This window comes from Prinia subflava, chromosome 2 (assembly GCF_021018805.1).
Source record: "Prinia subflava isolate CZ2003 ecotype Zambia chromosome 2, Cam_Psub_1.2, whole genome shotgun sequence".
Lineage (NCBI taxonomy): Eukaryota > Metazoa > Chordata > Aves > Passeriformes > Cisticolidae > Prinia > Prinia subflava.
This window is the reverse complement of record NC_086248.1, coordinates 56,390,367-56,414,720: the sequence shown is the minus strand read 5'-3', so window position 1 is coordinate 56,414,720 and position 24,354 is coordinate 56,390,367. Positions and strand designations below refer to the sequence as shown.

At 44.3% G+C, this 24,354-nt stretch overlaps 1 protein-coding gene across 2 annotated transcripts; it reads left to right on the top strand.

Annotated features, from left to right (window-relative positions):
* Window positions 1-11,939: 11,939 nt before the first annotated feature.
* Window positions 11,940-20,446, top strand: SGK1 (serum/glucocorticoid regulated kinase 1). Of its 2 annotated transcripts, none has more exons than XM_063390056.1 (12): window positions 11,940-12,336; window positions 14,941-15,016; window positions 15,449-15,524; window positions 15,962-16,066; window positions 16,523-16,606; window positions 16,711-16,842; window positions 17,128-17,240; window positions 17,444-17,567; window positions 17,908-18,003; window positions 18,117-18,272; window positions 18,381-18,470; window positions 19,203-20,446. In XM_063390056.1, the coding sequence occupies exons 1-12, from the start codon at window positions 12,099-12,101 to the stop codon at window positions 19,368-19,370; spliced, it is 1,458 nt and encodes a 485-aa protein (XP_063246126.1). In that variant the 5' UTR covers window positions 11,940-12,098; the 3' UTR covers window positions 19,371-20,446. The 2 variants fall into 2 exon arrangements, with proteins under 2 accessions (XP_063246126.1, XP_063246127.1); XM_063390057.1 differs by lacking the exon at window positions 11,940-12,336 and adding an exon at window positions 14,362-14,837.
* The last annotated feature ends 3,908 nt before the right edge of the window (window positions 20,447-24,354 follow it).

Below are 24,354 nucleotides of genomic sequence, written 5' to 3'. Positions count from 1 at the left end.
TCTTGTCTGTGTAAAACACAGCAGCATAAACTCATTTACTGCAAATTAAAACAAATGGAAAATTGCTGTTGCTTTTAATATGGCTGGACAAAAATAAGATTGCAAATATGTTAAAAGACAATGCAAGACTGTGGCTTACAATCTGTCATTAACGAAGTATTTATAGCATCCCAGTAAAAATAAGTGAATTTATTCATACCAAGGAATTAGAAATTTAAAAGAAACACCTCTCCATAAAAAGCATTGGATATCTGTAGACAGCCTCAGGGAAAAAAAAATAACTGAACAAATATTTCATTAGAAAAGCTCAGAGAAAAGACACAAATATTGAAACAACAAATAAAGAACATTCATTCCAAAGGCACACTTACATATCACTACGTGGATGTGAATCATCCCACTAAAACTAAGAAGGCTACTTGTCTATCTAAAAATAAAATTCACTGTCTGCACTGGTTTGTAGAACTGAGAGTATACATTCAAATACAGAGTGACCTACCATGGTCTGTGCTCTATAAATACCATTGAACCTCAAGACCAGCCTGGCTGGGGGACAGAGGTATTTCTCCATGCACACAAACATTTTCCTCCTAGGTCTGTTAGTACATAATATTGGAATTCCAACATCATTTTAACAACAGAAAGTACAGGTTCTGCTCTGCTGGGCATGCTTCCTGGGCTCTCATCATTGTGCTCTACCTGCACATCTTCCAGCACTTGCACAAACGTAGTTTTGAAAGGGAGTAAAATTGAAGGCACACTAGCCATGTGAGATGTATTCCATTTAAAGCAAGAGTTAGAGGTATTCTACTTATTACCAGAATTACCCTAGCTGTTACATTTGGTTTCTTTGATCCTTCACTTAAAAAAAAAGAAATACTATATTCTTCTTCTTCCCATTCAGGAGGAATTGGCTAAATGAGGGACAACACAAAGAACTCTTCACTGAGCATTTTGAGGGGACAAATACATGCTTTTGGTGTTATAGTGTTTTACAGAGGGGCCCTGTGGATCACCCATCCCACTCCAAGGCCAGACTATGATCAGCGCTGGAGCAGGTCAGTGTGGATTTTGTCTGGTCAAGGGAGAGGGACAGAGTTTCCTTCATCTGTCAAAGCAACCTGTACTCAGGCTGCTCTATGCTCCAGGTGAGCATTTTGTTTCCTAATGGCCAAGCTGAACACTCATCTTGCTGCCATTGCTCCCTCTTGCACCTTCTGTCACCACTGGGAAGAGTTTGGTCCTGGTGTCATTGTAGCTCTTGATCATTAAGTCATAGGCTGCTGTTCCACTGTCTTTGGCCTCCTCTTCATCAGATTATACCAGCTCAGCTCTTCAGCCTCTCCTCAGTGGTCTTGTGCACTAGAACCTTGATAGCCTTCCACTCTGGCTCCCTCCAGTTTCTTAACATCTTTCTTGAAGTGGGTGGCAAAAACTGTCCTACTTTTCACATCCTATTTGACTTCACCTTATGAAATAAAAACATGAGAAATGACCTCAAATAATTTTGAAGATGACTTTGTACTCATGATGGTCCACTGAAGGTGACTGTAGCTGCAGATGTTGGCTGGATTCAACTTGAAATAGCCAGGAAGAAAGAAAGGCCTGAGAGAGAAAAGAAGGTGAAACAAAGAAGCAGATTAAGGCAAAAATATCACTCCAAGAATGAGTAGAAAGGTTGGAAAGAAGACAGAGGAAAAAAACAAAGCTGAAAAAGAACACATGACACAGACCAAGGGAGCAGTGTAGGAAATTACACCATGACACTTTTGTTACACTGTGATCCAAACAAATGCAGACTAATGTGATCTACTTAGCAAATGTGGATGGGTCAAGTTTGAAATCATTTAAGCTAAGAAGTTTCATTCTCCAGAGAGGGCAAAGCCAATGGCAAAAACAGTCCTCCAAATAATTGTCTCGCTCTACATCATTGAGCATGTTGCTCAGGAGCTTTATGATGACAGACCTTGAAATATATCTTTCATTTATTTCAGTCCCTTTATAACTCTGCAGGAGAATTACATTCTGGTTTGGAGTGGAAGGTCCAAAATATCCTCTGTTAGGGATTTTGTCTCAGCTTTCTGTGCAGCTCACTTGCACCAGCATACCCAAGCTCGCCTCTGCCTCCCAGCTGACTCAGGAATGACTTAATAAGGGGAATCAAATCTGGAATTTGAATTGGCCCTCCTGGAAATGCTATTTGCAGTGTTCCAAAATAATGAACAAATTGTCCATATAAGGACTTCCTCTAAAAATTACTTCATTGCACTGAGGGCAGTCCCCACAACTCTGCAAACATCTGACTAACAGCAACTTGCTCAAGAGAAAATGAATAAGCAGAACTTTACACAAGTAGAACTGACACATTTTTGGAATTTTGCTTGGTTTTGGAAAAAAAATATCACATGACAAAACCAAAGGAGTGAACAGCCCTGACATCACGAGGTTTGGCAGCGTACTCCACACTAGATAATATTTATGGGAAGATGAGGGCTAAATTTCTATCCTGTCAAATCTGTGCATGGTAAAGAAATGCCTTGGAAAGTAGGATCAGAAATGGCTTTCATTGTGTCTGCACCTTGCTGCTGTGCATAGTTCCCTGGAGTTTTTGCAGCACAAATGTATCCCAGAGTTTTTTAAAAGAGAATAAATTCCTTTCAGAAAATACAGCCCTGAAAATAGCTTTCTCTTCTGATAGAAGTCAGAGGATTGTTTGTTGATTCTCGAAGCCCAGAATGGCTCTACAACACTGCTATTTCCGTGGGATGTTGTGTTTGTGCGACCTGCCTTCAGCTGTTGTGCGGTGTTGCTATGTGCAAAGGCTGACAGCTGGTGTGTTTCGCTCCAAATTAGTGCCTGCCTTTCACTCCGGAGTGAAGTAATACCTAAACGCAGGGCCAGATTCCAGTTCTCTATGGAAATGCCCCCAAAACAAGTGAAAATACTACCGAAACACATGCTTTGTACCCATTTCCTGATCAGTCACACGACACTTCCTCTTTCTATATGGAGTTCCCCACACACTCCCACTTTAGTTCCCTTTTTTTTTTTTTTTCCTTTCTTAGCAGTCTAAACATTTTGTATTGTGAAAAGAATTCAGCAGTTCCACATTTCTTGTAAGCTGGCCTCACAGAAGTGTCAGGATGCTGAGCCATGCTCGTGGATGATGGCCCATAGCCTGGAAGCCTGCATTTCTTCCTTTGGAGCAAATTCAGAGTAAAATGTGATTTTGAAATCTATTTTAAGATCTCCTGTGAAAACTACGGTGTCCTTCGAAACAGAACTTTTTACAAGTCCATAGCTGTAATATATTGATAAAATAGTTTTTCATTACTTCAGCATTCTTAAATTGCTTAAAGAGCATTTAAATTGCCTCCTTGTTCCAAGCAAAAGGTTCTCATGGCCCAGAGTCTCACCTCCAGTAATGGTTCATGTTAGATACCATTCAGAGGTGTCTCACAGTCTTTGACAGTACTAGAAGTCTATTGAAGATCAGTTGGTGACCTACGACAATAGCTGCATTTTTTTTCTAAGTAATTGTAAAGCAAAAGAAACATAGAAATAAATGAAATAATATTCTCAAAACATTTTTGACAAAGGAAAGTGAGTGAATGCCCAAAGCTTGGCTTCATTATAGGGGTTTTTTTGTGAATTTGAATCTTACAGCTGTGCTGCACATGGTGATCCATAGTTTTCAAAAAAACTAAGTAATCCCTGAATTAACAGGACTTGAGAGACACTGTTAAAGGCACAAGATACTGAGAAATGCTGAGAAGTTTATGCTCTTTCCTGGCAGCCACAAATAGGCTTATACAACTAAGTGGGACCTGATGTATCAGTCTCATAATATTCTTCAATATTTAAAAACGCCACATCTGAGAATAAAAATGTGTATAAAGAGAAAAAACTCACTATATTAAAGAAATAATGTTGATTCTCACAGTTTCTAACTTCATTATAGACTTTCCCCACTCCAAGAACAAAACACATTCTCCTATTAAGCTGTTTTTAACGAATATGTTCATTAGTCACTAGTGTAACATATATTTCAGTGAGCACATTATCGGAGTCATGTTATGTTATTCTATGATTCAACTCACAGCCAAAGTGGCTTGGAAGTTTACTAGTTGTGGTTGCAGCACCTAAAGACAAATATTCTTGAAATAATTAAGGCAAATGCTCTGGAGTTTCAGTACTTACAGACTTTTCATCAGTGTGACCTGAGACTAGATGAAAGACTTGTAAGTTCTGTGTATGCTGTTCAACACAGAAGAGTTAAACAGGATGGAATAAATATTAAATTAAATGCACAATCACAGCCATATCTACATATAAATATATCTATATATACATAATAGTAAATATTAGAAAACTGTGGTCTCTAAATAGTACTTCTCTATCTCCAGACAAAGCTGAGCATACTTTACTATGCTGTACTATCCACTATAGTGAAATCAAAATAGGATTTAGAGTTACTACTCAGCTGAATCTAGCATATACAGATCATTGCATATTTCATACTTTCATATCTCAAACACTAGCTCTAACACTTTTTCTTCCTTTCTGAGAAATATCTTTCCTTTCTGTGACCCTTGTCTGCCACTAAGCACTAAGGAACTCAAAACTGTGGATAGGTCAAGAACAGAATGCTACATTCAAACCTCATGAACCCTGGGAGAAGACAGCATTTGACTTTGATCCCAAGTCCAATAGTTGTGATTTAAACCACTCTTTTGAGTCAGTCAGTCTGTGTCAGTCACCAAAGGAGCAAAACTGCTGTCTGGTTTTGCTCTGTGGGAGGTGGGCTATATGTCCAATGAGTAGAGCATGGGATTGAAAGTCACAAGCCTCACAAAAGGTTTATTCTATTTCAAGCTCATCATATGACAGTGACCCAAGTCATCCAACTTCCTCATCTCCTTATTGTTTAAAATGTTGCTGTTAATATTTGCCTGTTTGAATTAAAGGGCTCAGGATAAAAGCATGCATAAGTGAAAATCTTTGCTGAGTGAAAATCATGAATAACAGCACTGGTAAGAGAGTTCCCTATAACTATAGAGAAATCTCTATAGTTATAGGGAACTCTGGTATTGTCTAGAGCACCCACAGTGCTATGCTTTGCAAGTGACTAAATGCTGCCATTGGCAGCTAAATTACACTTAGCCTTTCTGCATTCAAACTTTAAATTTGTCCTCAGTGGTTCATCTGTCTATACTAGTGCTAGAACACCAAAGGTAGAAAGTCTTGTTTTCAACCTCCTATCTCATTGGACAGTACTTTAATCTCTTTATGCTTTAATTTCTTCACCTGGCACTTTATCTGTTTTTCTAAAGAACTCCACTGTCAACAAAATACAAGCTGCTTAGTAATGTTTCCTATGTTGCAGCAAGCTAAGGCATGTCCACAACAAGTCAGAGTTCCAGGACTCAATTTTTCTGATGCTCTATTAAAAACACATAGAGATGTTTGATTCTCTTTCTCATGTTCTTTCATTTATTAAAAAAAAAACCCTAAAATAATATTCTATAGCATTATTAAGCCTGTCTTGTGTGAAAGATCGAGGCATTATGTTCACCTAGACAGAGAGGTGTTGTGGTCATCTCAGTGAGGGTATAGAGATTAGTGTCACACTGAGAATTATGTACCAGCCACATTGCACTCACCAGCAATCCAATAAGCTAGACCTGCTCTTCCCCATTCCTGCATGCAAGCATTTTCTGAAAAATATAAGGTTCTGACGGGAGCATTACAGAAGTATCACTACTTGGAGCATGGCACACTTGCAAATCTGTATTTCTTTTTTTTTTTTTTTTTTAAATAATGCAGTGAAGGTGTGTAAGGTCAATGACACTATGCCTTGCCCACTAAGTGGGCTGGGACATGTCTGCCTCCAGCTTCAGCTGTGCAAGCTGCAGAGGCTGTGCCCAGCTGCTCATCACCGGGCTGACTAATGCAAGTCAGTGGGAGCTCCCACATGGAGATCTGCCAGCGGATCCAAGGGCTGGTAACACCCACCGTGTGGGTGCTGACGAGCAGATGCAGAGGCACGGGGGCGAGGAAGTCTTTGCTGAAGGCTGGAATGGTCATATACTCACAGCCTGTGGTCCGCTGCATGACTCTGCACGGGGGGGTGTCTGTGCTTGTCAAACCTGCTGATTCTTATCCTTGAATTGGATGAAAATTTGGAGATAGTCAAATATGAGTTAGGAGGAAGAGACAAGAAACCTCAGAGGTAAAGTTGTTGGACCTGATTTACATAGCAGCAAATGCAAGAGTTGTTACACAGACAGCCAGGTTAAATGTTCCAGCATCTTTTTTGGTCTTGAAGTCTAGTAAACCTATGGATGAAACACTTGAGCTTTCCTTTGGGGAGTCACACAAAGCATTTACAAAAAACTAAAAGCAACTTCTAGCAAAGTAAATAAAACCCATATCAAAGGTCTCCAATTCACTTTAAGGCTCAAGGTGTTAAAAAAATGGACTGACTGGAACACTACAAAGAGATTCACAGTGCAATGAATGACTGAACAGGTTTGAAAATGGCATCTGGAACTAAAAAAGAGAAATTAATGCTGGAAATGTTAGTGGCTTTTTCTTTCTGTGTATGCCTATGAATCAGTGATGGGACTTCTTTGTCTTACTGTAATATCTTTGTGGTGATTGTGTGCTGTGGGAAAAGCACTTTCCTGGCACTTCCAACATGTTGGATGGTGGCAGGTGATGCTAGCAGTTGCCAGTTCCATGTGAATACGCTTATATTTCCTTCCTTCCCCAGATATCTAGATTCAGATTCTTCCTAGAATAACAGCCTTTAGGGACTTTAGCCAAGTCCCTCATTTTTCACTGTGATGGGTGGCTCCTGCTAGGAAGGGAACCAGGGCTATAGTAATATCAGATATCCCAGTAGCATTCCTCCAAGGTACAGCAAATGCCTGCAGTGCCTGCTCTGGCTCTTGCCATCAAAAACTGCCTGTTTACAATGCATGCAATTACACAAATAAGGTTGGCAGGTATGACATATATATTGCTGTACACTAATCTTAATCCAGATACTAGAACGGGAGAAAGTTAGCTCTGCATTTAATTTTTACTTCTGCCACAGATGAGACACGTTGTCTACCCTGTGGTTCAATTTCCACCTTTGTAAAATAGAACCAATATTTTCACATCTCTCTGAGATGATATCAAGTACAGTGCAAGGCAAGATAATGTTGATTAATTTCAAGAAAACTAGTATTTCTTGTATATCCACTGCAACACACAACCACACAGGGCTGCTAGCTGGAAGACAACATGTATAATTCAACCTTGAAGAGCAATATGGAGAGTTATAATGATGTAACAAGTATTCTTTCAAGTCCATAACTAAACTGGACTAAGGTTGGGAATCTCTGGCTAACATACATGGTGTTTACACTTGCCACAGGACTTTTTCTTATAAGTAAATATATATAGATGAGGAATAAAATCACCAGTTCTCTCAGTGTATGTTGAAAAAACGATATTCTAAAGTGATTCCACATCTTTTACATGTAAAGCTTCAGAAATAAGAAAAAAATCACCCATAATTCAAATCAACCTCTACTTATCTGTGGGTTTGAGGACTAAACTCCTTCAACTAAACAGTAGACACTGCCTGATTCAGGCCACAGATTCACTGAATTGCCTTCAGGGTGCTCATTTGTCTCTTCTGACCAAGGAGGGTACATTTGGTGACTATGTGCCTAACTTGAGTACCAAAACATAAGGAAGGTAAACATATTATGAATGAATATATAAATATTTTTACTCAATTTTGGACCAGTTACCTAGGGCAAAATTAACACTTCTTCCCTTGCTCTCTATCTTAGACTAATTAATCCATACTCAGAAATACTGTAATAACCCCACATTTATCTGGGCTCTGCAAGGGACCCGATATCTCCTAAAATTAAAATAAACCACTAAACACAAATCACTATAGAGAAAGCCCTGCTCAGCATGAATATTTTGCATCCTTCTGCCCGGGACACCTTTTAACACTTCTTGAAAGAAAGCCTCCTTCAATAATAAGGAGTACTGAAACTCAGTGTAATGGCAAGAGACATGATCATATCACCAAGAGGAAAAGCACTGACACCCGGCAGTGTGCGTCTTCCTTTATCAGGCCTCTTTTCACATCGCCAAGAATCGAACTCGTTGTTTTGAGTTAGGACCCAGCTGAACTTCTCTCTAGGAAAAATTCCTCTCTTTGACAAATTCTCTCACTATTTACATCACTTAGTACCTTATCTCCAAGGTTGCCGGAGGTCGTACAGGTTTAAAGAGATCTTTTCTTTTAAGATAATGAGCTGATGATGATGACAATCATGATGATGGGGGTTTTGTATACGTAAAGGACATTGAGATATCATGGTAGCCAACACCTAGTGAAACACTAGATGAAGAGATAAGGGAAAAAGAGATGACCCCATAGCTAGGTTAGTTCAGCTGACATTTGTATTTCAGCACATCTATTTCATGCAGGATGTGCAAGGAAATATTTTCAGATTGTGTTCTTGACAGAAAATGCCTAAATGCCCTTCTGCTATTGTCTTTTAATAACTAAAGTTTTGGAAGAAAAAATCTGAGTGCAAGAGTCAGCTGACAGTATATGCTTACACTATTTATTCTGGAGCTCCTCACATAAGGCTGCCTTGTGACCAAAGGAAACCAGCAGACTGAACTCATAGCATCACTAAGAATGTTCATTTTTCTCATAACTCGTTTTTCATCACTTTTCCATCATATGTTTTCACCTCCTTTTCCATATTAGCACTACTCAGTTCTGATAAGACTGGATTCTGTGCAGTCACAGTACATTGAAGTTCATAATACCAATAATGAATTTAAGTATCTGTCATCCAATACGGTTTTATGAGAACTCTAAGCTAGACAGACTACACAACATTGCAAAGACTTTTACTAACCTTGGGGTGGCACACTCCCAGGAAGACACACTCAGAGGAAGGCACACAAATAGGGTTTTTCTGCAGTCATTCCTCTCTGACTGCTGCAGGCTGAAATACCTGCAACATTTACTCATAAAGTCACAGTGACAACAACTATGTTAGACTCAAATTCATGCGCTGGAATTAAAATGGAGGTCAGGGCATTGTTTATCAGCTATTTTAACTAGAGGTCAGTTCATCTAAAGTATGTTGTAATTTTCCACTGGTTTCTACAAGGATGGGAATTACTTTTTTCTCAGCACAGCCCTGCATCACTCTGTGATCCTGTGAGCGTAATCCCTTGGCACTAAAGCCTCTTATTGACAATGCAGTAAACCTGCTTTGTAAGCATCAGAAAAGGGAAATAAAAGATGTGCCAAATTTGTATTTGACAAAATACGACACTGAAATCAATTAGATGTTTCCAGATCAGTAGGGGCTTCAGTCAATAAACCTCCTGTCAACACAATGTCTAGCAGACCTGTCGACAGCATTCAAAAGCTCCCAATTTAAAATCTCTGTTGGGGTTGTCATTTAAGCTGTTACTCAGGTCCTTATCTGTTTGCTGCTACTCATCATTTGTGGGGGCAGCCTGAAGGTCTTGACTGAAAGTTTTGGCTGTTGAACATGAAGCTTAATTACAAGGTCAGAGACTTGTTTGTTCAGGATTTACAGAAGGAAAATAAAAGCTTCTGAGATTTTGCTTCAGAAGACAGATGCTGTTAAGAAGTGCTATTGTCTTCTGTAGTTGGGGGCTGTGTTATTCCTGCAGTCCAAAGCCTGAACTTCATCTTCGTTTAATTAACCCAAAGCCAAATACTGCTGAAAATATTTGCAGAATTTGAAGAAGTTTCCTTCCAAAGTCAGCCAAGTAATTCTAGGAACCTGATGCATCCTAAGGTCTTGATTCAGCGAGATAAGTAAGCAGGAATTCATTTATTCAGCATTGAATTCATTGCCAAACTGAAGTTCAGAAGCCATCAGAGAACTGAATTCCTGAAGGACTGAGGCACTGAATTCCGCATCAGACAATGAGGATCAGGACAGAATCAGAAGAGAGCTCACAGGTTCCAGTTACCATGTGGGCTGCTGAAGCCTCTGACCTTCCTGAAGGGCAAGAGGGAGAAGTTTCTGTGTGCCCTGAAAGCAGTGTCGGGCAGGACTAATACCTGCCTACCTGCCACAGATGAATAAGCCCTCCAAACAGTGGGACTTTTCTAGAGAGATGAATTTACACAGCTCAACTACTGCTGAATGTGCTTTGAACTGCTTTGAGCAATACAGGCCCACGTTAGTGATGAGCTGCAGTTGGTTCTTTAAGATAAATCAATTCATATCTCTCCTGGCAGTACTTCAGGTATGTCCCAATCTCTGTGTCAGGACCCTGAGGTGACCATACCAGTAAGCCAGCATGTTGTGCCTGCTCTGGCCTCTTCCTAAGTGCCCCCATGGTTCCAGCAGAGTCTGTGTCTTCCTGCATCTCTCATGGCCTCGATGTGGGGCCCTGTTTTGGATGCTACCACGGTGAATAGCTTGATGAGCATCTGTTTACCTAGTGCTACTTTTACATGGAATACCATTGCTTGGCAGAGCCAAATGCTTCACATTAGGTTACAAAGCAAATCAGTTCTCTTCCTTCTTGCCAGTGAGCAGCAGTTCCTGGAGTTTTCTGAGCTGGTTAAACTCTGGTACTAGTAAAGCAGTATCATGCCACTCAGAAGTGCAGTATAAGATTGTAAGAAGGTCAGAATGGGCCCAAGGTCCATGCACGTCAGTCTGGGTTTCTGGGTTAGCTGGTCAGTTATCATTATCTAAGATTTCATTATTACATGAGAAGGAAAGAACAGACAACTATTCGGTAATATGCTCCAACCCATCCCTGGTTTACACAGATTTATGGTACAGGAACATTTCAGGTCAGACATGCTGGCCATGGAGTTAAATCTTGGCTGTTTTCTTCCTGTTGATTTGTCCATCTGTTCTTGAACTCATCCATTCTTTTGGAGTGTTCACATCCAGAGGCAAAGAGTTTTATAAACTTTTAATATTCTGTTTGTGGCGTCTCCTTTCCTTTTTATTTTCAGCATCTACCTTCTTTATTATTATTCATTTTACTTTGAAAAACTCTTAATTTAGAATTTCAGGACAGTTTGTCAGTTTTTTAGGCTGAGGTAGAAGAGTAACATGAGTGTGGAACATCACTGTAATTCTTTTACTCCTTTCCTGTATTTACTTTTTAGTGGTACAGTCCTAAGCCACTGTCTATACAAATTTTTCATTAAATTTATTGAGATATTCACAGTGTCTGATGCTTTCCTTGCCATCTTACCATCTGAGAAATGGGATCTTTGATTACTTGTTCCTTTCTTGTGTTCTCTCCTGCCTTTCAACTGTTGAGGCTTGCTGCCATCATTGTAAGTTTTAAAATGCAACTTAAGCCCACGCCGGGCTTTGGAGAATCTAGTTCATCAGCTTAAAACGCTGCATTAATTTTAACTAATAAAATAATAATTCGTCCCGCGGGTGGCATTCCTCCCTTCCACGTCAAGAACATCGCTGCTGCCAGGTTCCCCGAGCACGGGGAGGGGGCGAGGCCCGTGCCGGGTGCGGGGTCCGGCAGGTGGGTGCCGCCGGGGGACAGCGCTTCCCGCGGCGGGCGCGGCCGGCGGTGCGCGGCGCCGGGCCGGGCGGCGGCAGCGGGGCCGCGCGGGCGGGGGGCGCCGCCGGGGCGCTGCCGGCGGAAGGCGCAGGGTGCCAGGTCGGAGCGGGGCGCCGGTCCCGCCCCGGCGCTATCCGGCCCGCGGGGAAACCCGGCCGGTAGCCGCAGCCCCGAGCCCCCCGCGGGCAGCGGCAGCAGCCCCCGCCTCTGCCGGAGCGGAGGGGAGGGGGCGCGGGCCCCGCGCCGTGGGTGCGCGGCCGCTCGCAGCTGCCCTGGCCCCGGAGCGTGGGCAGCTTCCGTGGGGCAGGGCCGGAGCGGCCGGCAGGTCAGGGAGGGCCGGAGCGGCCCCCCCGCCCCGCTCCGCCCGTGCGTGTGTTTGTGTGCGCGCTGATTACAGTAATTTTCAGGGTGATGTTGCAACGGGGCAGAGTGTGCGGGGCGGCCCGTGCTGAACTTTATAACGCTCCCGCATGTCAGCCGCCCTCGATATTGCGTCCATAAAGGGGTCAGCCGGAGCGCCGGCCGGCCTCGCCGCCCTCGCCGCCTCCCTCCTGCCTGCGGGCCGCCCGGCCAGGAAGGGGAGTTATTCGGGATTGCAGCAGCGGCCGGGAGCGGGAGCCCAGCCGCAGCCTCCGCGCCGCCGTGCCGCGCTCGGGGTCCCGGCAGGCAGCAAGATGAGGGGCAAAGAGGAGAAGTCGTCGCTGAAAGGTGGGTTCACCGCTCCTTCCCCGAGAACTGCTCTCCGCGGGGAAAAGAACCCTCCCAGCGCCGGGGGCCCGCGCAGCGATGCACCGGGGGATACAGGCGGGTGCGTGCGGGGTCAGCCGAGGCAGCAGCGCTTGGCACGAACCGAGGCCAGGTGACTTGGCGAGAGCAGCGGAGCCCTTGCAAAAACACCGACGCAGAGCGGGGGAGAGAGCCCTGGTGTAGTCGGCTGCAGCGGGGGCGCTTGCAGGCGGCGTGGGGGTCGCGGCTGAGCCGGGAGGACAGCAGTGGGTGTTTGCCTCTGGCAAGCTGTGCAGAACTGCGGGCGGGTTGTGCCGGAGACTGCCCGGGGGCTGGGAGCCGCTTGCCTCTGCGCACAGCTGGCAGGAACGCGCCGGGGGGCATCGTCGTAGCCTGGAGATGCCAGGGGCAGCGGGCAGGGGACGGGGACTTTGGCGACCCTCCAAATTGTGGATCTCGAGTGGTTTTTAACAGCACTACTCTGAAAGCAGTACGAAGGGGCAGAGAAAACTGTGTCTCTTTCAATCTGTCAAAAGGAGTTTTTTGAGATAGTTTTGAATCCCATACCTTATTGTGGGGTTTTGTTTTGTTTTGTTTTTGTTGTTCTCCACTTACATTAATGAGAATGGCAATTTCTGTGTGCAGCAGAGTGAGGAAAGCCACAAGTGGGAGAACCTAGAGCCCCGCCAGCTGCAGTCCGCATTTCCTTGCTTCTGCCGTCGCCGCTTCCTTCCCTGGCGCCGGCTCCCTTCCACTTCCCCGTACCGGGACGGCTGGGCAGGGCAAGGGCCCCTTGCTCCGGGAGGGACACCGGAGGCTCGGAACGGAGCTGGCAATCCTCCCTCTTTGCTTTGTTTTCCCCCTATGACGCCTTTGCAGCGCTTGTTAAAGACCTGTGCCCAACTCTCAGAGGTCTCTCTCTGCTCCGGGTCATCCCTCTTGCTGTTTGAGTGAGCTGCCGCCTTTGACGGCTGCTGTGCCGCCGTGCTTGCCATCCCCCTCCGAGGCGCAGGGTACAGGCAGCTGCCAAGGGATGCCGCCCAGCGGCCGGCAGTGGTTGTGGAGGGAAGCGGCAGAGGGTACAGCGGGGAAAAAAAAAAAAAAAAAAAAAAAAGACGGTCTCCGGACGGGGGGAGGATGGGGACAGGTTGCAGCTGGAGCCGCTGGCCGCAACCCAGCCGTTCGTTCAGACAGCGAGGCGAAACACGCGCATGAATAACACCCCGTCGGGTGGAAAGTTCCAGCCGCCTGGAGGGCGCAGGAGCCCGGCACTCCCGGACGCGCCTGTCCCGTGTCAGAGCTGTGAGCGGGAATGCGCCTGGCGGGACGCCGTGGTACCCCCTCTCGGAGCGCCTTCCCGCGCCCCCCGGGAGGAGGGACCCGGCTGCATCCTTTCACCTTGGGCTTCCTACATGCATCAGCGCTCCTGTGCCCCCGGCGCGCCCGCATGGAAGCGACTGAGCCATTAAATCCAGAGTACGCGGTGTTCCCAAATGACTGTGTACAGTAAAATCAAAATCTGTAGATCGGGGCTGTTAGCTTTTTTTTTTTTTTTTTCTTCTCTCCCCTCCCGCCCTTTTATGCACTTGTCCATGCCTCGATCATTTCCCCACCTTTTCTAGAAGCAGATTTATGCTCTCCCCTCCAAGTTCAGGGAACGGATTATTTTTTTCCCCCGTTGTTTCCCTTTTTGGCATTAAAAAAAAAACCCTCTTCTATTTTCTTTTAGTTATGTCCCAGCCAGGATCAGGGCAGTGCACAGAAGGGATATTTGTTTGTTTTATTGAAAACCGGGAAGGAAATTTTGTTCTTCTGAGTCACTGCGGCTCCTTCAGGGAAACGTCAGCATCCCTTATCGCCGCTCACCCGGTGCGGCCGCACCGAGAGCGGACGCAGGCTGCGGGCTGGTGGGGGGACACCCACACTTTCGGAAGAGTTGGTCGTCCTAGAGACAGAGCCAGATTTCAGCTTTATATAACCGTAAAATAAGTAGGGCCGGATAGAAAAAAAAGGGAGGGAGGACGAGGAGAGAGAGAGAGAGAAAGAGAGAGAGAGCCGGGGTTACGGGAGTTTGCTGTCAAGGAAAAAAAAAAGAAGGGATTTGATGTGTTTGCCTGTGGATGCGCGGCATCCTGAAGCAATGTGTGTGGGGGCAGTGTGAGGGTACCCCAAGGTGGGGCGGTGGTAAAGGCAGCGACGATTGCCTTCCCCTCCCACCCTCGACGTCCCCCGAGGCGCCGCTGGCCGCCCCCAAAGGACGTCGAGGGGGCGCGTCGTCGCCGCCCCGCCCTGCTCCCGCCCATCAGCGCCGCCACTTAAACGCCGCCGGTGCTGCGCCGAGCCAGTGCGGTGCTGGGAGCTGGTGGCACTGAGCGCTTGCTGGTTAGCCCCCTCTCGCTTCAAAATGACCGTGAAAGCAGCCGAGGCGTCTGGTCCGACCTTGACTTACTCGAAGATGAGGGGAATGGTGGCCATCCTCATCGGTGAGCGGCGTGCGGACTTCTTCGAAGATGCTCAAGGGGCTGTGTTTCTTCTTCATTCAGGATGGCTTAACGATTTTGTTTCTCCTTTCCTTTTACTTTATAGCTTTCATGAAGCAGAGAAGAATGGGACTAAACGACTTCATTCAGAAGATAGCCACCAACTCCTATGCATGCAAGCAGTAAGTATCAGAAATTTTGGGGCGATTTTAGTCACAAATTTCTCCAGCTATTGCGAGAACTGGTTTAAAAATATTTGTTTGCTGTAATTCCTCCAGCATTACTGTTACGGAAGAGTTTATTTGTCTTGTTGAGGTGTTACTCACTTCGCAACAATCTCTGTGAAATGAGTTTGGGACAAATGAGTCGGAGGAGATTTCTAGTGACCAGTCCCTATTATGTGCTGTAATTAGAGTATAAATAAATTTCTTTCTATGATGGAACTTACTGCCTCTAAAAAAAATCTTACCCCCTAAATCGAATAGATTGTTTTGGTTGCCTTCTGTAGTAGCCTCAATCAGAACTCTTACACGATACGTGCTTGCCCTCTGGTGGAAAGATCTGCCTGCTGTTCCTGATAACTCTCCTAATCATGTGTGCTCTTATCCTTGCAGCCCTGAAGTTCAGTCTATCTTGAAAATCTCTCAGCCTCAAGAGCCTGAACTTATGAATGCTAATCCTTCTCCTCCGGTAAGTAGATTTTACTCTGTGACGTTTTTAGAACATCAATTCATCCACTAATAGAAGTGTAGTGAAATTAGCATCATGAGTATTGCATTAGTGCACCTCATAGCACACTAATGTAAACAAGAAAGAGTAATCAGGTTAGACTGAAGCTTCTCCCGTTTCAAACATGAAGAAATGTTTAAAAAGTGTTATGAGTTGTTATTTCATTAAGGAATGTGTCTAGGACTTCAACAAGCAGTTCTAAGTGAGCTATGGTTGTTAGACTCTTCTTAGGGAGTACCTGTTAGTTTAGGATATCTGTTAGAGATGAAGTTTTAGTGGCAATAAGAGTGTTAAATTTATTTTCAAGGTCACTCCATTTATATTTCTAAAAAAGAAAATTGTTGGGACTCTCACTGCCGAGCTGTTGTAATGAATGTGGTTTCTGTTTATTTTTCTAGCCCAGTCCTTCACAGCAGATCAATCTTGGCCCCTCATCCAACCCACATGCCAAGCCATCAGACTTTCATTTCTTAAAAGTGATTGGAAAAGGCAGTTTTGGGAAGGTAAGCGTAACTTTTTTCTTATTTAAATTTATTTACTCTTGAGCTCTTGTATGAAATACCACAGAGTGGGTTTTGTACTGCCTTTGGTGAATGGTGGTCACTTAAACCAAACCTGAGCACATTCTGCCGTCCAGTGCAAGGAGAGGGAGCAGGAGCAGGGACGCTGCATTTGAATGAGTCATAAAAGAGCCAGAGAACTCCGTTCACTAGTTCTGCAAAGAATAGATATTCTTTGCTTTTATAAGAGAAAGCAACCAGACTAATAAGTAATATCTTTGGTTATATTGATCTGCCAGAATGATAAGAGTGTCAGGCATTTCCAGCAAAGGGCTTGCACATTAAACCAGAGGGATGTGGCAGTGCTCAGCAGCTAACGTAAAGGCTTGTTGCTGGTTGTGTTTACAAGTTGTTCTGTATTTCAGTATTGCTCAGTTCTGGAATTTTTTGCACTTTCAGGTCCTCCTTGCACGGCATAAGGCAGAAGAGCATTTCTATGCTGTTAAAGTCCTGCAGAAAAAAGCAATCCTGAAGAAGAAGGAGGTAAGCTAAGTTGCCTTTCATAATGCCATTGCAAAGTCCATCAAAAGCTTTTTTACTGCTATTAAGCAAGTGTACTAAATATTAATGATTTCTGATGTTTTCAGGAGAAGCACATTATGTCAGAGCGCAATGTCTTGCTGAAAAATGTGAAACACCCCTTCCTGGTCGGGCTTCACTTTTCCTTCCAAACTGCAGACAAATTGTATTTTGTCCTGGACTACATCAATGGTGGAGAGGTAAGCAGTAAGAAAATTAAATAATATTTCCTATCATGTGCATGGTGGTAGGGTAGACATTTTCACCCTTCCTTTTAAATACAAAAAAAAGTTGCACGGGGAAAAGTCATGGGGGAGAAGTTACTAGATTGAATGTTTCTGCCTGCCAAGTTTTGAACCACCAAAGGATCGTTAGGCCATTTCCTGCTATTGTTCTCCCTTGCTATATATGTCGAGTCTAATTAAGTGCATTGTTAAGAGGCTTTGGCGCCGTTTACACAACTTTGTTCTCTCTGTCTCCTGTAGTTGTTCTACCATCTCCAGAGGGAGCGTTGCTTCCTGGAGCCGAGAGCCCGATTTTATGCTGCTGAAATTGCCAGTGCACTGGGCTATCTGCACTCCCTGAACATCGTTTATCGGTGAGCAGCCCTGTTTGGTTTGCTGTTCAGAAACAAACATGTGCTTTGTTAAATAAGCATGGAAAAGTTCAGCTCAGTAGGAGCTTGGAATTGCTTTTAATATTTTGTGGTGGCTTGGTGAACTTCTGTAAACAGCTGCACCTAAAATATTCTCACTGCACCTCCTCTAACTAACATTTATCTTCTTTCATCTCTTCCTGCAGAGACTTGAAGCCAGAGAACATCCTGCTTGATTCACAGGGGCACATTGTCTTGACTGACTTTGGACTCTGCAAAGAAAACATAGAGCACAATGGCACGACCTCCACCTTCTGCGGCACACCAGAGGTACAGCCAGCCCTCAGGCCCCCACTCTCAGAGCAATAGCAAGAGCTGTTCTCATAGTCAAAACTGACTTCTCCCACGTGTGTAAGGCTGGTTACATGAGCAAGGGGCATTATGTGCCTTCTAATATAGGGCTGCCAGCAAGGACTTTTAGGACACATGGAGCTTGCTGAGCAGGAGAGTGCAGCTCTCAAATCATCTGCCTGTTTGTAAAAATGTTGTAGCTTTCCTTTAGCATAGATACTGCTGGGATTCAGTAAGCTGCTTTCACTCATGAATGGGGAGGCTTTGTTGATAGTAAAGATCCTTATGGCTCACATGGCTCTTTCCTTCTCTTACACAGTATCTTGCTCCTGAAGTTCTCCATAAGCAGCCCTATGACCGGACTGTGGACTGGTGGTGCCTTGGAGCAGTCCTGTATGAGATGCTTTATGGCTTGGTAAGCAACAAATCCTTCATGACAGATCAAACGACCTTACTCAGCCTTTCCCCACAAGAAACCCCATGCCTGCCTGTCAGCCTCATTAACTCCTCCTTTTCTGCTTCCCACAGCCACCCTTTTACAGCAGGAACACCGCGGAAATGTACGACAATATCTTGAACAAACCCTTGCAGCTGAAGCCAAATATTACCAACTCAGCTAGACATCTTCTGGAAGGCCTCTTGCAGAAGGACAGGACAAAGAGACTTGGTGCCAAGGAGGACTTTGTAAGTGCAAACTGGCCAGTGCCCACATGCAGTGCGGGAGGATGACTGGGCCATACTGTTCACATTAGCTTGGGTCTGAATTAATCTATTTTTCTCTCATGTTAACAGATGGAGATTAAGAATCACATCTTCTTCTCCCCAATTAACTGGGATGATCTCATTAATAAGAAGATTACACCCCCTTTTAACCCAAATGTGGTATGTATCACTTCTAATTATAGAGAGTGCATGGAGAGGGTCTTTTTACCCCTGATTTTTGTGAGGTGCCCAAGAGCCAGGGGCAAGTGGCCGTATGGCTGTGTTTAGGGAATGCAACTTTCCTTCCCCTGTGTCTGTACAAAGAAAGTTAAATAGGTGGTAATTGACTTTTTGCTGATGATCCATCTAAATTTAGCTGGGGTTTTTTTGTTTGTTTGTTTGTTTTGTCTCACATGCTTTATTTGCATGGCAAATTTGAAATAATCCCCAGCCTCCCCATTTTACTAAAAGGGAAGTTAAGGTATAGAGACCAAGCAGGATCTCTAGGGCAGAGTTAAAATTGGCCTGTCGGATACTAATATGTAAAGTGAGGGATCAGGTTGTGGAGGTTGTTCTCCATCATTTCCTGAGCATTTTATAAACTTCATTTAATAACCAGGAGATCAAAGTCCTCCCCTGCAAACTGCTGTGTAGCAGGGTGGCATGTTTGCATTTAGCTTCTGTTTTATGAGCTTATTGTGAGTGTAGCCATACTAAATCACTGTTTTTACTGAGGCAATGTGCGACAGGATACAAAAAAGGTCAAACTAAAACTGTCAAAGGCTGCTAAACAGTGGGCCTGAGGTGATAACACTGTGAGTCTCCGTACAAGGGTGCTTGTCTCCATATTGAGTTGAATTGCACACTCACAAAATATTTGGGTCTAAATTTCCTCTTCTGCCCTATCCACAGAGTGGCCCCAGTGACTTGCGACACTTTGATCCAGAGTTTACAGATGAGCCAGTCCCTAACTCCATTGGCCAGTCCCCGGACAGCATCCTCATCACCGCCAGCGTCAAAGAAGCCGCTGAGGCTTTTTTGGGCTTCTCATATGCCCCACCTGTGGACTCTTTCTTGTGAACATTTTTCTTTTATTATTTTTAATAATAATAACAACTATTATTTTTATTTTTTGTTTGGCCTTCTGGTGGAACTGCCAGTTGACCAGTCACCTTGAAAGAGAATTTGCACATTTCCACCATGGCAGCTTTGCAGCCTTAATTTCAACTACACTGTTTGCTGGAAGCTTTTTTGAAGAGCACATCACTCTCTAAATGAGCTTTACAGGCTTTTCATTTCCATTTGTTCTTCCCCCAAAGTGGTGCTGTCTCCTTGGGAAAGAAAAAACAGAGTGACTGCTGCCATTGACTGCTATGGCAGATCGTAGGAGTAAGAACAAGCTGTTTTGTTGTCATGCTCGAAAAGCCTTGCCTGAAGATCTATCTGAACGTGATAAGGATTTTATGAAATGTGCCTTTTTTCCGATGAGATCTTGTGAGCTCCAAAGCTTTCCCTGTTGCAGAGTGTGTTCCTCAGTTCATTTATGTGGGTTTACTATGTGAACAAATGGTATGCGTGTGGTCTGCGTACTACAGATGGACTTAGTTTAAAGCATCAGTGTGACACTTGCAGGATACCACAATGTGGGGCATTGTTTGTTTCTTCCATATTTGGAAGATAAATTAAGTGTAATTTTGAAATTTCTTTTGTAAATCTATACTGTCAACTAAAATTATTGAAATGGGCTCACAATTACTTGTATCCAAATGCTTGCAGAAAGCATTGCTGCTATGAAAAAAGATTTCTATTTTTAGAAAGGGTTTTTATGGACCAAAATGCCCCAGCTGCAGTCGGTCAAAGCTGTTGGTTTCTTCTTTTTTTCTTTTTTTTTTCTTTTTTTTTTTTAATAGTTTTAAAGGTATCATCTGTAAAATGGGCATTATTTATGGTCTTGGGGTTTGAGGGATTTTCATTCCTGATTGTATGTATTGTAAAAAAAGATCTGTACATTCAGTTGTAACTCTAGGTGTATATTTAAACTTACAGACTTACTTGTAATGTATACCATCACTGTAATGTAATATAATTAACATGGTTATATGTATCATATTTTTTGTGACCAGACCCATAGGTTTGCAGTAAAATCCTGAAAAATACTTCCATAGTCTCTGTCTCATTTTAAAACAAAAATTTTAGCAAGGTTTACAAAAATAGTTAAAAATTAATCCGAGCTGCCAATCAGCTAAGATAATTTTGCTTAGGTGTGTGATGGTTATTCCATCAAACTGCGCCCATAGAAGTCTCACCATGGTTACAACTTGGCAAAGTACATGGATATGACTTGGTCTTCCAACTGTGGATGTTAAAGGTGGTTGTGTATCAGTGTAGGTGTTCCTTCGTGGTACAAATGTTCCCATTTGCCCAAAATAGTTTCTCTGCCTCAAGCAAAGTGAAGGTACTGCTCTCTGGTGTATACAAAGCACAGCTACACTTTATGTCCTTATGTAACAAAGATAGGAGCTGTTTCAGCACAGCATTGCAGACATACTATAAAACCAGACTATCAGGAGACTGATGGAAACAGCCCCTATTGGAAGTCCATCCTGGAGCATCTAACCTTGCTACTGTGATGTGGGGCAGTGCACTGAGCCCTGAGTTTACCAGTAGTCCAAAATCTGTTCAGGAGCTGTGTTTCACCCACTGATCCTATCCTTGCAACTGGAGTAAAACTGACTATCTAAAACTGTTAAATAGTTTTTTATTACTGAGTACTACTACCACATTGCCTGCAAGAGGGACTTTTGGCCAAGAAGTAAGATAACCACTTCTGGGGTGATCCTATTCAGTTTCTTTTGTGTGGTGATGGATGGCTTTTTTCTCTGAGGAACTGAGCATCTGCACCTTCTTTACAGCTCCCATTTTCCATTGGGTACTTCAGTTGGTGGTCTTGGCAATTCTGAGAATTCAGATGAGCAGTTGCTGAGAAAAGTTAGACAGTCAAATGTTGTTCAGGCTGCCGCGATAACAGCAGTGTAAGCAAATCTCTAATAGGGGTGGTTTTTCTGTTCATTACATTTCTGAGATAAAAGCCTGCAGTAATTTTCCAGCTTTTGTTACCCATTCGATGTAGGAACAGAAAAACGTGTACAGCTTTAGCTATAAACTGTTTTGGGAGACCAAAACATTCCAAAACTCAGAGCTTAAAATGCTAATTTATAGCAGCTGAGAAACCTTTCAGATCCCATTATTATCTGAAAGAGATGCAGTCACCTCTCCCTCAAACTCCCAACAAACTCAAATTCATGCATTCAATAACTTTGAATAGTGTACTGACAGGCTCTGCAAAGTCTTCCACTGCTATAATGTTCTTGAAACATCTTTTGTGCCGATGAGTTGCAGGCTAGAGATGTTAAAAAATATAGTGCTAATTTCTCTCTACAGAAACTGTACTTGCTAAGCAACGGGGCTGTGCATACACATTATCTTTGCCTCACATTTCCCAGGCATGAGCAAGGTGCTGCGTGCAGATACACGAGCAGAGAACTGCAGCCCCAGGGTAACAAAACATTAAATGCCGCCTATCGTTTTCAAGGAAAAAAACCCGCTGGAGTAATTAATAACAAAGAAGTATAAAACTTCAGTGACTCAAAGGTGTACATCATGTGCTTTTCATCTCTGCCAAGATGTAGGGTATTACTTTAATGGGCTCCTTTTAAAAAACAATGTCTGATTGTAATTCTAACTGTTCTACCATATATAGGCTTATTATGCTGCTGCTGCTTTCTGCAAAAGTCTGCAACTGCTAGCAATGAATATTCAACACATGCTGCCTCAAATGTTTGGTGTAGAAAAGGGAAAAAGTTGTCCATGATTTTAATCTTGCTGATTTTGATGTATTACAGTCATGCCTGTAGGGAGAATCTGTGGAAGTCAGCTGGGTTTGGGTTTGTTGTTTTGTTTTATGGAATTGTGTGTCTGGTCTGTATTTCCTTCAGAGAAAAGTCTCTGCATTGAGAAGCAAAGGGCTAGGATTCCTGAAGTCACAGGTGACATAGGTTTTAGGAGCTATTTTGACTAAGACTTGAATCTGTAGTTTACTTTCATTCATTTATAAAATGGAAGTAGTCATCCACACTTTCTGCTGGTGGCAGTGTTGTAACCACCACCAGCTTAGATAGCTTTATTTAGCAGAATGTTCAATGCAACTAAACTTCAAACACTTATTATTAACACTTGTACTCTGCTTAGCAAGCATTCTTGGGCTTTCATATGGTCTTTGGGTGGAATGTATTGATAACACATGCAAAAAAATTTAAATACATAAATGCAGACATCTCACGTGGTTTAGTATGTGCTACTTATCTCAGTGCACCAAAAGCCATGAACCGTTTCGTGAGCCTTAGGGAGATAAGAGAAACTTCTTAGTGACTATTTTTCTTGTGCTCCTTATACTCAGCAAGCTGGAGGACAGACTGGATCATAAGCAAATTAAGCAGGAGGTTCCTGTCTTGCCCCGAAAAAATTATTGAAAAGTAGTTTATGTGCACCCCCTGTAGACTTAAAATGAGCCTGGAGAAATTAATGAAAAAAACCCCTAGAGTCTAGTACAGCCATGCATCTCTAGTGAAACATTTCTACAGACAGGCATTAAAAATGAGAGACGCTGCTCAGAAAAGAGCTTCGGCTAGTGGCCCTAATTCAGCATCTCCTGGGGTACCTGGGGTACCTAAAGATAAGTGAGATGAATCTGGGCCCATCTGGACTCTTCCAAGAAGAGAAATGAAATATTGCACAACATTATGCTCCTATTTATTAGCAATACCAGATCTAGGGATGTTTATGTGATACCACGTGGCTGTAGTTACCCCAGTAGGGCTGGTATGACAGTAAAAATGCTTTCTGATGCTCCACACAGTTGCAGTTTCTGCTATAAGGTCTACATTTCAAGATCGGGATAAAAATTTCCATGCTGGCTAGGCCTGATTACGGAAAATTTCTGCAAAAATGCTTCCAAAACATTCCAAAAATATGGGCCGGGGGGGGGGGGGGGGGGGGGGGAGGGCGAAGTCTGAAAAAAAAAGCTTCAAGCAATTAATACAGATATGTACAGACACAATTTGTCCAGCAATTCTTTCTGAAAGAAAGGTCTCTTCTTCGAGAGACCGGGATGTGGTAGCTTCTGGCTGTCCTGCACCGGCCCGTGGGCCCTGCCGTGCAGCGCTTGCTGCCCACGCGTGTGCGGCCCCCGCGCTGCGGGTGCGCCCCGCGGCCCCGGCGGTCCGTGAACCTCAGGCAGCGGGCCGTGCTCCGGCCCGGGCCGAGGGTGACACCGCGGGCCGAGGATGACACCCCGGGCCGAGGATGACACCGCGGGCCGAGGGGGACACTACGGGCCGAGGGTGACACCGCGGGCCGAGGGTGACACCGCGGGCCGAGGGTGACACCCCGCGGTGCCGCCGGGCAGCGCTGCCTCCCGCCGCCGCAGGGAGACAGGGCCGGGTGCGAGCGGGCCTGTGGCAGCTCGGGAGCAGCAGGGCGTGGGAGACGGCGCCTCCGGGGAACGGTGCCCTCCTCCTGCACCTGCATGAGGCATTGGTTCAAGCTGATGGTGAGAGAGGGGCAGGAGCGATGTCACAGCTCCGGTTCCTCTTGCAGACCCGTGATGATAGAGGGACCGCGTTCCTGAAGTTGTGCAGGCCTTACTAAGCCCAGGTTGCCTTGTCAGATTCAGTCTTCCCTAGAACATCCCCGTCTGGACTCATCTGCCTCTGAGGAGCACCAGGCTAGCAGAGGAGTTCCCTCCTGAGTATGTTTTGGTGCCCAGATTGTCAGCTGCTATAATGGGTGCTGCCTCTCTCCTCCTCCTCCAGCAGGAGGGATAAGCAGCACCAGGCAAGAAGAACACTGCTCTGTGTCCGTGGCTCCTTCAGCAGTTCTTTATTTGGAAAGGCTGGACTATTTAGGAAATGATCCACAGCCTTGGCCTGTTTATTTGGCAGGGATCTATTCACTGCATTATCTCTCCCTGAGAGTGAGGATGTGAAGAACTCGCTACTCTGTGGAT

What these genes read in the sequence shown, in the direction of transcription:
- SGK1 (XM_063390056.1), top strand. Translation starts at nt 12,099, where the DNA reads ATGTCAGCCGCCCTCGATATTGCGTCCATAAAGGGGTCAGCCGGAGCG. An exon ending in GGAGAAGTCGTCGCTGAAAG is followed by an intron (nt 12,337 to 14,940) that starts GTGGGTTCACCG and finishes TTTACTTTATAG; the next exon opens with CTTTCATGAAGCAGAGAAGA. An exon ending in TTGGTGCCAAGGAGGACTTT is followed by an intron (nt 18,273 to 18,380) that starts GTAAGTGCAAAC and finishes TCATGTTAACAG; the next exon opens with ATGGAGATTAAGAATCACAT.